This window comes from Panicum virgatum, chromosome 8N (genome assembly GCF_016808335.1).
Source record: "Panicum virgatum strain AP13 chromosome 8N, P.virgatum_v5, whole genome shotgun sequence".
NCBI lineage: Eukaryota > Viridiplantae > Streptophyta > Magnoliopsida > Poales > Poaceae > Panicum > Panicum virgatum.
In genome coordinates, this window is record NC_053152.1 from 32,465,851 (window position 1) to 32,478,247 (window position 12,397).

The 12,397-nt window shown below is 40.8% G+C and overlaps 1 protein-coding gene across 1 annotated transcript; it reads left to right on the forward strand.

The window, feature by feature from the left end:
* The first annotated feature begins 1,544 nt into the window (after positions 1 to 1,544).
* Positions 1,545 to 2,594, forward strand: LOC120684955. The gene has a single exon (XM_039966808.1). It carries the CDS (start codon positions 1,545 to 1,547, stop codon positions 2,592 to 2,594), a length of 1,050 nt encoding a protein of 349 aa, XP_039822742.1.
* Positions 2,595 to 12,397: the final 9,803 nt, after the last annotated feature.

Here is a 12,397-nt window from a genome sequence, read left to right on the forward strand (position 1 = left end):
TAAGGCCGACCAATCATTCTAGAGCATGGCCCGAGTGCTGGGCCACTGCTCCTATTGGCAAAAACGCAATATTCACAATTAAACTATGCTCAGTGGGGTTTTTCACTCGGTTTTGGATCATTTGCTCATTTTAATTGGTACGCAACCTCAAATTGCAACATGCAAAACTAAATTTTCAAAAAGGCCCTTTTTGTTACCACATCAAATTGGCTCGACTCTTCAACTTGGTCACGCCAGTGGGGAAGGGCCTAAGCGTGACTCGATCAAATCCGCTAAGCCAGGGAGCGTGAAGTGACTCCTCCACTTAGTCACGCGCTATTCCATAAATTTTTAGTTTTGTGCGTGCTATTATTAATATTAGAGTAAATTGCATCCGGGATACAACAACTAAGCCGTGTGTGCAAATTAGTCCATGAACTTGTAATTTGCTTAATTGGATACGCGAACTAGACATGTCGGTGCATCTACGGTCCAAATCCCACCACGTCGCGTATTTGTCTACGGTGGGCTGTAAGGTGGCTCGTCGATACGCAAGCTGGCTCAACAGAAGCACTTGGCTCGGCTCGGCTTGATGACGATGTGCTAATAAAATAACCAAATCAGATGACATGAAGGTTTGCGGAACGCATGATCTAAGGCAATAAAAAACTAGGTGCGGCCACTCGACATCGGGAATCGTTGCCGCCGCCGCCGCGCCAGCGGTGGTAATAGAGCCTCAACGTCGGCTAGCCCATGCTAATCCTCCTGAATACAGTTAGTTATCAATCTTGGCCCTAATACTCTAATTTTGTGCTTAATTTGTTCAATGGCGGAAGCAAAACATTGTCCGTGTTATTGTGTATGCTTGCAGAAAAGCTTTGCCTAGTTAGCCTATACTCTGTGCGGTGCTGGTTCCGGCGGCAAGCAGCGCTGTGCAGGCCTCCATCTGCAGCGTGTACTGCTGCATATGCAGTCCTCTATCTCCGCTCCTACCTCATGCAAGACTCAGTATGAGTTGTTTCAGATCGTGCAAATATACTACTATATCTCTGAATCGAGTAGCCTAAATCCATGGAAATCTATGCTCTATAGGACCTATTTCTATAGCTTCGTGTCCTGGTTTGCTGCACGTACATGCCCCCATCCAAATGATACTTAGACGTATTCCTTAAATTAATGTTATTGCCCATCCATTTAACTAATTTCTGGGAGAAAATTAGCACAGTTGGAGCATTGCTTTGTAGTGTTTCAGTGAACATGTTCACTGTACGTTTTCCTTACTGATGATCCAATATAGGTGCTCATGATGATTACTTTAGTGTAGAGATACATTACGAAGGAAGGATTTTTCTGTGGACTTGGCAAGAAAAAGGATATATACGGACAACAAGATAGATTGGTTTGATTTTTGCAATGCTGATACATGGTCCCTATTGTATGTTGGGGATTTTTTGAGAATTCTAGAATGCACAAATGCAGCATCTGCAGGAGTTTATTGGTGCGAGCTAGGGAAGTCTGTGGCAGATGGACTAAGAAGTTTGAGGGGTGATGCCGATACCATCGCAATGTCAAATATGACTTCCACTTGCAAGAACATCTTGATGTATGTCGACCATTTTAATTTCCTTGAAAGTCAGACACAAGTTAAACATTCTAGCTCTGAGAGGAAGTCTAAGTGTGCCGAGAAGACAAGCAAGGGTTCCCATGAAGCCATTCAGATAGAAGATGGTGGTGTCCAGGACTTAGGTGCACATAAAGATTCTGAAGCAGATTCTGACTTTATTGATAGTAACTATGAGCTAGACATCGATGACGACGACTTATTTGGTCAAAATGTGGATGACATTATAACAGATGAAGAGGCCAACACTAAAGGAAATGAGGTTGCTAGTGAAGATGAGTTAGAGGAAGACAATGGTGAAGATGCCGTGGTGGGGTCAGATATCAATTTGCCTACAACTGATGATGGTGCACACACAGTGAAGTTCAATTTCAAGACTTTTAGGGCAGATGTTGACATGGTAGCACCGGTGTTTAAGCTAGGCATGGTGTTTGCAAATGTTGAGGAGTTAAGGAAGGCAATCAATGCATACAACATTAGGGAAAGAAGAAATCTTAGGAAAGAGAGAAATAAGAAAGATAGGCTAGAAGTGTATTGCAATGGTGATTGTCCATGGAAGCTTAAGGCAGCCTTTGATAATAGGAGCAGGAGCATGCTCATCAAAGAGTATGTTGACACCCATACTTGCAACAAAATTTGGAAAATTAAGGCTTTAACCGCTTCTTTTCTATCAAGGAAGTACATTGACATGTTCAGGGACGATGAGAAAATGAGCTTAAAGACTTTTGCAGCTAAGGTGCAAAGGGAGTACAACATGACCCCTTCTAGACACAAGTTAGGGAGGGCAAGAAAGGAAGGTTTGCGTATAATTCATGGAGATGAAGAAAGACAATATAATCAGCTTTGGGACTATGGCCAAGAGCTAAGAAAATCCAATCCTGGAAGTACATTCTTCCTCACATTGAAGGCACTACAACATCCTAGAACTGGAATGGTGATGGAGCATTTCAATACACTATATTACTCACTAATGCATGTAAGAGAGGTTTTCTGAAAGGATGCAGGCCCATTATATCCATTGATGGTTGCCATATTAAAACCAAGCATGGTGGGCAACTATTAACGGCAGTGGGGATTGACCCAAACGAATGCATATATCCTATTGCAGTGGGTGTAGTTGAGGTAGAATCAACAAGCACGTGGAAGTGGTTTTTGGCTACTTTAAAGAATGACTTAAATATCATCAATACAGGTCCTTATACCATTATGAGCGACAAACAGAAGGTATAGCACAAGTCTTCCTCATTACTACTCTATATTCAGTTTCACGTTTGTCTCTTTACATGTTTTGTGTGTATCAACAGGGTTTGATCAATGCTGTAACCGAAATATTCCTAGATGCTGAACATAGGTTTTGTGTGAGGCATTTGTATCAAAATTTCCACTCGATTCACAAGGGGGGAACACTAAAGAATGATCTCTGGGCAATAGCAAGATCTAGCAATATCCCTCTGTGAGAGAAGAACATGGAGCAAATGAAGAAGGATAGCCTAGAAGCCTATGCTTGGGTTGAAGAAGTGCCACCTAGTACATGGGTCAGGGCCTTCTTTAGTGATTTCCCTAAATGTGACCTGCTGCTGAACAACAACTGTGAGGTCTTCAATAAGTAAGTTACCGCATAATGCTAAGTCATTACCTATTGCACACTGTTACCTCACAGCATGCACTAACATCCCTTTCATATTCCATTAGGTATATATTGGATGCCAGGGAGATGCCCATACTCTCTATGCTTGAGAAAATTAGGTGTCAAGTCATGAACAGGATTTATACGAAGCAACATGAAGCTAAACATAAGTGGACTGGCACTATATGCCCCAAGGTGAAGAAGAAGCTTGGTAGACATATTGAGATCGCAACATCTTGTATGGTTTATCCTGCCGGAGGAGGGATTTTTTCAGTCACTGACAAATATGGGACCAACATTGTGGACATAAATGCGAGATCATGTGACTGTAGGAGGTGGCAGCTAACAGGTATACCATGTTGTCATGCCATTGCTTGTTTCAGAGATGATGATATCAGGTCAGAAACAATGGTGCATGAGTGCTATTCAATTGAAACATACATGCAGACATATGGATATAACATATGGCCTGTGAGAAACAAAATACATTGGGAAAAAATGAATGGGGTTGATGTCCAGGCACCTATCTATGAGAAGAAGGTAGGGAGGCCTGCAAGGAATAGAAAGAAAAATCCAACTGAATTAGAAGGTGGTACCAAACTTAACAAACATGGAGTGATGATGCACTGTAGTGCTTGTGGATCATCTACACATAATAAGAGAACCTGCCATAAATATTCAGATAAGAATATGACTAATCCAGAAGGAGAATTAAAAGAATATGATGACCCAAACATACTTAAGGTACGTGATGTTTACATTTCAACAATAAGTTCATTTTTATATGAAAAACACCATACTGATGGCTTTATTTTTATTTTCCAGGACATTATGCCAGCTAGACTCAATAGTGCAATAGATCCAAGTGAAACATCTGATACTATGGTCTTTAATCTGTTGCATCAGGTATGGCACTATAACTCTCTTTTTTATGACATTACTTCAATTAAAGTTATAATCACCTTTGTGCATTTACTGTGTAGGAAAACAAAGCACATTCAACAATGCAACCACGTGGTCTGTTGCCGGAAGAAAATATGTTTGTAGCTGTGCAAAGAGATAACCTGCCTCCACTAAGGGTTAATACAGCAATGAACATAGGTAGATCTCGAACTACAGGTACAAGGTCAAGGAAAAAGGCAAAGATAGCAACAGACGCTGTAGAATGTGCAGCAAAGGGAAATGGAAGGAGAGGAGGACATGCTTGCAAAACAAGAGGCAGAGGAGGAAGACGCGGGCGAGGAAGTGGAGAGCAGTCTCATGCTGCACATGAAGAATTGAGTAGTACTCATTCAGCTCCAGGAGAATACTGAGATTGTGACGACTCAAGAGGTCTCATATGAATAAAATGTTCATCTTTGAGTTTATTCATCATTTTGGATATTTTATCGCATTTTGTAATGCAAATTTCAGATTCTTCCATTCTAATTTTTTCTAGAACAGAGTTCACCTTCCAGATGTGTTTCAGATTCTAATGCATATTGATGCTTGTACAAACCTTTTATAGTAAATTGGATCACATCACAAAAATCATTTATTAGAAGCACATTCATATCATTCCCGATTTACAAATCCTTCGTAGTTCAAGGTGCAAGCTGAGCGTGTGTGAATTTTAATTTTTAGATTGATGTGAACTCAGCTGTGAGCCATACATAACATCTACGATGAGCTGAGGCAACCCTTGCATGGCGAGTTGAGCCATTCCCTTTGCTATCTCAAGCTGAGCCGAGCCGAGCCAAATGCTTTTGTTGAGCCAGCTTGCAACGTATCGACCGAGCCACCTCACAGCCCACCGTAGACAAATACGTGGCGTTACGGGATTTGGACCGTAGACGCACCAAAGTGTCAAGTTCTTGTATCAGATTAAGCAGATTACAAGTTCATGGACCAATTTGCACGCACATGCCTAGTTGTTGTATTCCGAATGCAATTTACTCTATATTATTAATAGTGAAAGTTTCCTAAGGAGTTTATGGACATTAAATGTATCTGCAAAATTGCTGATATGTATGGCAGGGCAGTAATTATGAGAAGTGAGAGTTCGATGAGATGATAGGGAAGTTTAATCACCATGATACTCAACTAGTTCAGTTACCATGTTCAATCTTGGTAACTAGCAATGGTACCATATACCTTAGGTTGGCGTCATTTTATTGATCCAGCGAACAGCGTTTTTGTTTAAAAAAGGCGAACTTCATTTTTGCTTTGGAATGACCAGTCTCACTGTCGCTTTCCAAAAAAAAAACTTCTCCATCTTATGGTCCAGCGAACATTGTTGTGTGACGAGTGACGACTGTCGACGGGCATTGTGTTCCATAATTGACCAAGTGTCGCTGCCGCGATCCACCCGTGAGTTGACCAGCAGCTTCTCCAATTTGCACTCGTCTTTAACTTGTCACTGCAAGACCGACACGATCCTGCCAGGAATGTGGACAAGAGCGCTCCCTACCAATAAAAACACTCGGGCATAGTTCCACCGGTTTACTATGCTCTCCCTACCAATAAAAACACTCCCACACGGTGGAACTGGAAGCAAACCGGTTGTGGTAATGTGATATTGTCTATTTTTCCATAAATAGTGCGGTCGTACCACATGCTTGTTTTACGGCTGGCCATAAGATAGGTCCTATATATTTTTAGAGCTCAGCCCTTAAATTATCAAAGTCAAATTTTGAGATCTTTTACCACCCTAGACCACTGTCGACTGGCATTGTGTTCTAGTTTGTGAACCATTTTATTTTCAAAAAAGGGATTTGGCTCAGGATTGCCCATTTTTCATTCCAGGATTTCTCTGAATTTGGAAGTTACCACTTAGCAGGTTTTCATACCAAGACTCAATATAATCATGTCTGCAGCGTCTACCGATTCCGCCACATCCCCATTTTCCTTTCCTTAGAAACCAGAATTCCTTGTATATTGCATCCATCTCTTAGTTTTTTTTTTGAATCATTGAATTCATTATTCGGTGTAGTCTAGCAGCTCATTTCTATTTGAGAGAGCCTGCTCGCTTATTGCAATTCAGAATTAAATTGATTTTATCATTGATATATTTGCAATTCAATAGGAATGAATATATCCAAAAGTTTCTCTCTTCTGCCTACCTCCTTCCTTTTCTAGAGTATTCAAAATCATAGTATTCCCTCCGTTCTAAATTATCAGTCATTTTGGCTTTTCTAGATACATAATTTTTGCTATGTATCTAGAGATATATCATGTCTAGAAAAGTAAAAACGACTAATAATTTGAGACAGAGAGAGTGTAATGCTTGATATTCATTATTTGTTTTCTAATCTGAATTAGAAACTTCATTTGTTATGATTCCATCTTCTCCTTAGGTTAATTGACCAAGTGTCACTGCCGTGATCCACCCATGAGTTGACCAGCAACTTCTCCGATTTGCACTTGTCTTTAACTTGTCACTGCAAGATCGACACGATCCTGCCAGGAATGTAAGCCTATATTGCACAAGAGCTCTAGCTCCCTACCAATAAAAACACACCCACACACGGTGGAAGTAAAACCGTTGTGCCAGCAGTTAGGCCGGTTCGTAGCACCACAGGACGTCCCTGCTCCTCGAGAGGCAACGTCTCTCCGTGCATTCGGAAAGCAGAAACAGAACCGTAAAATGCAGTTCAAACTCGTCCATATAACACCCAAGCTGTGGTTCCATCTCATCTGGCGAGTCACCAGACCGGGGGCTCGTCTCTTGTCTCAGTTGTTCACTATCTAGCCGATTTCAGTGCCAACAGGGACAAACTTAAACAAAAACAACATTTGAGCTACTACAATGACAACAACCATACCAGTGACCTTGACATGAGCTGGTAATTTCAATCATCCACGTTGGGAGTTTCATTCATCCACGTTGGATGAGACCGCATAACACAAAAACAACATGGCATGTTAACTCAGAATGGTACTACCATGTAACACCAAAGCTAACTTATCCAGTAGCATTGGTAAACTGATAACAGTGCAACAGCTATCTCCAGTATCTCCAAAACCAAAATCATAGTTTGTACGTGATTCTGAGTACGGAGAAATGATCAAACACGAGTGTTCATACTGTGGCCTACCACTAAAGACCATGACATATAAAGCAAAAGATGTTTCAGTTGCAGCACGGCATTCTAATCGTCACCATCATCACCACCAGAAGTATCATTGTCATAATCATCAGACTTTTACATGCTTTCCTCATCTGGATCATCATCGGATACTGCTATGTCATCTTCATCTTCATCAGTGTAATACTCTTCTATAGCAGATACAGGAATTCCTGTGGATTTAACAGAACAAATGTTATATTCATCCCTATAAAAACAAGTGATTAAATTTGCTTAAATATGTCAATAAGAAGTAATTTAAGGTTATATAGTTTAATGCAATGATACCATTTCTGTCTTTTGGACTTGTCCAGTCACGGAGACAAATCAGCATCTCAAGTATTCTCGACTGAGCGAACATCGACGACGACTCACGACTTTTTCCCCAGTGGTAAATGCAGATTTAGAAGCAACAGTAGAGATTGGGATGGCAAGGATATCACGAGCTAGGTTTGCAAGTCCAGGGTAACATTTGGACATGCCACTCCAGAACTCCAAGATATCCAAATCAATGTTTAGATCCATTGTTGGTGACTTCAAATACCGATCCAACTCTGATATCTGCTCTGGCTGAATATAATCATCAAACAACTCATCCTTGGCATGATACTCCACAACATTACTCCCAGCTGATGACGAACAAGAAGATTTTTGATAATGAACTAACAATCTGTCGAGCCATGCAACAACTCTATTGATATGTTGGCTAGCAACAGCATCACCATAGACCTTTGTGAAACAGTATCTGATCAAGTTGAGCTTGTAACGAGGATCAAGAGCAGCTGCACAAGCCAAAATTAGGCTACACTCTGACCAGTACTTATCAAACTTGACTTTCATATCTTTCACCATAGAAGACATGAAGCTGTTACGCTCTTTTGTCAATTCTAGCAATCGATATACTTTATATACCCCAAGAAAGTACAAATTGGCAGTTTTGCACTTTGTGCTTATGAAAGTGTGAGTGATGTCATAAAATGGCTTCAAAAACTTTTCCATGATTGCTACCTTGTTCCATTCTTCATCTGAAAGATGGAAGTCTGACAAAAAGGCTTCCTCTATCGATGCAAAATGACTCAAAGCATCCCTGTAATACAAGGCACAACCGAGCATCTTGTAAGTTGAGTCCCAAGTAACAACCAGGTCAGCTCGCAGCTTCATCGTAATATCCAAGTGACAAATGTCTTTAGCACATTGATAAAAAGCATCCTTCGTAATAGCAGAATAAGTGATATAATGAATTCCTTGACGAATCTTGCCAATAATATCAGAGATTAGCTCTAGACCAGCTCGAACAACAGAATTCAAGATATCTGTGCAACACTGTACTTGACACAATTTACCATGGCGCAATAACTTGCACTTACCATGCAGAGCAGTCTTGAGTGAATCAGCCATGGAAGCTTCGTAAGAAGGATTTTCCAAAGTATCATTATCCAGAGTTATGCTTATGACTTTTTTGTCAACCTTCAATTCACTTAAACACAAAGCTACAGTTTCAGCAACAGAAATGACATCATCAGGAAATTCCATGAGCTTGAAACCCACTATTCTTCTCTGTAGCTTCCATTCAGCATCAACAAAGCAAGCAGTGACACAAAGATAGATATCATCATTATAGTTGTCTCCAGTCTCTTTAGACCTCCACATATCAACAGCACAACACAACCCCCCAGGCGCTTCAGATATCATGCAATGCAAAGTATCCTTTTCCCTCTCATAAAGATCCATTACATCTCTGTCTAAACTGGAACGGCTCATAGGGAACTGTGGATTAAGACTATGAATAAAATTTTGAAAATAGTGTCCTTCGACAAGTGAAAGTGACTGCCCAGTAGTAATAATACTCATGCTCAAGGCTCTTCGAGCACCATCGAGGTCAGGACCAGCATTGTGTTCAAAATCTGAATCAAAAGACCCCAAACGAGGAGCAAACTTTTTACCAGAGTTAGCACAGCCACCGTCTTGTTTCAGTATGGAGAAGCCTTGCCAAATATCAGATTTCTTCTGGCGCTTTTCACTTGCTTGGCAATCCTTACTTTTCTTAGTTGACATGGCTCCACGACCTGCACACAAACATAAATCTCAACAGTTTGTTCGCTGATCCTTGTTATAAATTTTGAAACGAAAAACAGGTGCCTGATCAACATGACTAAGAACTTCTCATTTATTTTTTGACTTCCTTTTACAATATAAGTCTTAGCTGCAATATTTTTGCATTAGCTTTTCTATAACAGTATTGAGATGGATAAGAAATGTACCCTAATACAGATGCAATTTATACTCAGAGCGTTAGCTGCAATAACATGGGCAGCATGGAAAGCCCAAAACCGAGCCTGTTTCGACAAAGAACTCATCAGACATCCATGTGAAATACTGGGCCCAGGGCCCGACTGGGCCCTTGAAGAGATTTTCCTTACTATAATAGTGGGCAGGTCTTTATCAGCATATGGCAATAAGTTTCATCAAGCAACACTAGATAGCATGATAATCATCAGGCCCTTGAAGAAGAGGATGATAAGAAGGATTTCGTGAATTTAAGGTTGACAAGAAGCATTACAGAATACAATCATTTATCAAGAGCAACCTTGCTACACGCACTTCAACAATGGAAAAAGAGGAAGATCAATTATCAGGCCCATGAACAAGAGGGTGAAGAATTACAGAATATAATAGCATGATGCAGGCTGAAGCTGTTTGTTTTGTTATTTAGGAGTAATCATTGGAGTGAAATGTTGCTGATCTGCACGTACTTTTATCTTTATTTGCTTGATTGGAAAAGGTAGATGACCCTATCTCAAAAATGGGGTAGAGCCCCCAATGGAAGTTAAAATTGAACAGAAAATTGGATAGTTCCAGAATGTGTGCCATGACCTACGATGTTACCCCCTTATTACCAGCAATTCACAAAAGACCCACAAGTTTCTTTTCTAGGTGTAGACAGAATGCTCTATTATGATGCACAGAAAAAAAGGATCTTTTTTTTTACCATGAGCACAGAGGCTATCAGGGACAAAGAGGTTATGATCAGGCAAGACACAAATCGCACCAGACCAAGGCGCCTCTTCACAATTCTGCTAAAAATTTCGCTCAAAAGAATCTGCGAATTCCATTCCATCCTGACCAAGAGACCGATACACCACAGCCTAGGTGCTTGGAATTTCATTGAGGCGATCCCGAACGAAAGAAATCACAAGAGAAAACAAGTATGCCGTATGCGCTCAGGAGCTGCAAGGCACTGAACGAACCTAGAGCGGACGCGGGCGATCGGCTCGAGGTACGGCGTCTTTCGGAGCCGGTGGCGTCCTGGGAGGCGGAACGGCCGGCGGCCCTCGCGCGGCGGCGGGTGCCGCCGCCAAGGGGAAGAGAGCCGGGCGTCGCCGTCGTTGCGTGGGATGAGCAGCGGGGAAATGGAGGGGCCGACGCGAAATGGGGTTTTGGTTAGGGTTTCGAAGAAGGGAGAAAGCAAGGGGGCAAGAGAATATTCGTGTTCGGAAATGGGCCGGGCCGCACTAATTTAGATTTCCTTTTTTTTGTGTTTGTATTTTGTTCCTGATAAGTTGTTTCGGCTAGTTATGTTTTGGTCCATTTTAAATGAAAACAAAAAAAATCACTTCCCATTTAGTCCTTGACAGAATTTTAACTCAATTTACTTCCTCAAACTACTTGTCAAATCTAGTCCTACGAAGGTACACTTTTTCATTTTTTCCATGTACCGAAAATTCTTTGAGGTGATAAAAGCACATGCTACCTTGTGTTAGAAAAATATTTGAAGAGTTCTTGATTGTGCAACGTATTCTTAGTTCATTCTTAGTGGAAGTTTTATTCTCCATGAATTATGCGCCACGTCAGTGAACATGCTAACATGATATTAGGATTATGATTAAGAGAGGGAGGAAATGATACTTAGTCCATGAATTATGAGCTCTAATTATGTTTTTTTTAGTTTTTTAGGCTCCCTATGCTCTAATTATTTTGTATAGGTTTAAAGATATTTCAAAAATGATAGTAGAGATACATTAAAGCACAAAGAGCCTAAACAAAACAATTAGGCTTTGGAAAATGTTTTTGGAAACTTTTAAAAATTAGATTTAACTCTAAGAGAATGTGTAAATATATTTTCACGAGATATTGTCATGAGCTCCAATTATTTTATCAGGCTCTGATGTGTCTTTGTTTTTTTTGGAATTTTTTGGAGAATTTATGAAGCTTAGAGATATTTTTATGGTTTTAAAACTATATCTATTATTTGTTGGATTTGCTTTTGAACTAAAAATATGGTTCAAAAAATTTTTAATCATTGCATGGATTCGGATTTCTGATTTTCTAAGTTTAGATATCGGAACGACACATCCTAACAAGTTCAAGGATCCGGATTCCTAGTTTTATAAGTTTAGGAATAGAAAACACACTAACAAGTTCGAGGACCGCACCGCACCCTTCCTAACGTCATCGGCCCGGATCCACCGGTAAACAAGGCCCGTTGAAGGCCATAGCGGGGTGGGCGACAGCTCTGCCCCCCAAAAAATGCAGAGCCCCCAAATTTTAATAGTCCAAGGTCTATACTACGGCTATTGCTATTCATTTTCTATTCCTCGTTTGGCAGATACATCATCGCTGCTATAGCATCTGCATCCTCTTCCACCTTCCGTCCTTCCCGGCAGGCGGTGACATTCCGCGACTTACCATTAGCCAATCACTAGGACCAGCGCCAGCAGGCAGCCACCAACACTCTAGCGATCAAGTTCTAGGACCAGCGCCAGCAGGCAGCCACCGACACTCTAGCGATCAAGTTCAGCAAGACTCATATCTTCACACTGCGACCATCAGGTTCAGCAAGACTCAACGCGTGAGATGAGCAACATTCTCTCTATCACAGCCAGCCGATTCAAATCAATGAATTCAACTATTTTTCTTTGATTTGTGAAATAGATGTTTGTTCCTTAGAGAATTGTAGGGTCCCATTTTGCATTTCGCACTGGGGTGATTTGAACTCAACTATTTTTCTTTAATTTATGAAGTAGACGTTTGTTCCTTGGAGAATTTTAGGATTCCATTTTGCGT

What these genes read in the sequence shown, in the direction of transcription:
- LOC120684955 (XM_039966808.1), top strand. Translation starts at nt 1,545, where the DNA reads ATGTCAAATATGACTTCCACTTGCAAGAACATCTTGATGTATGTCGAC.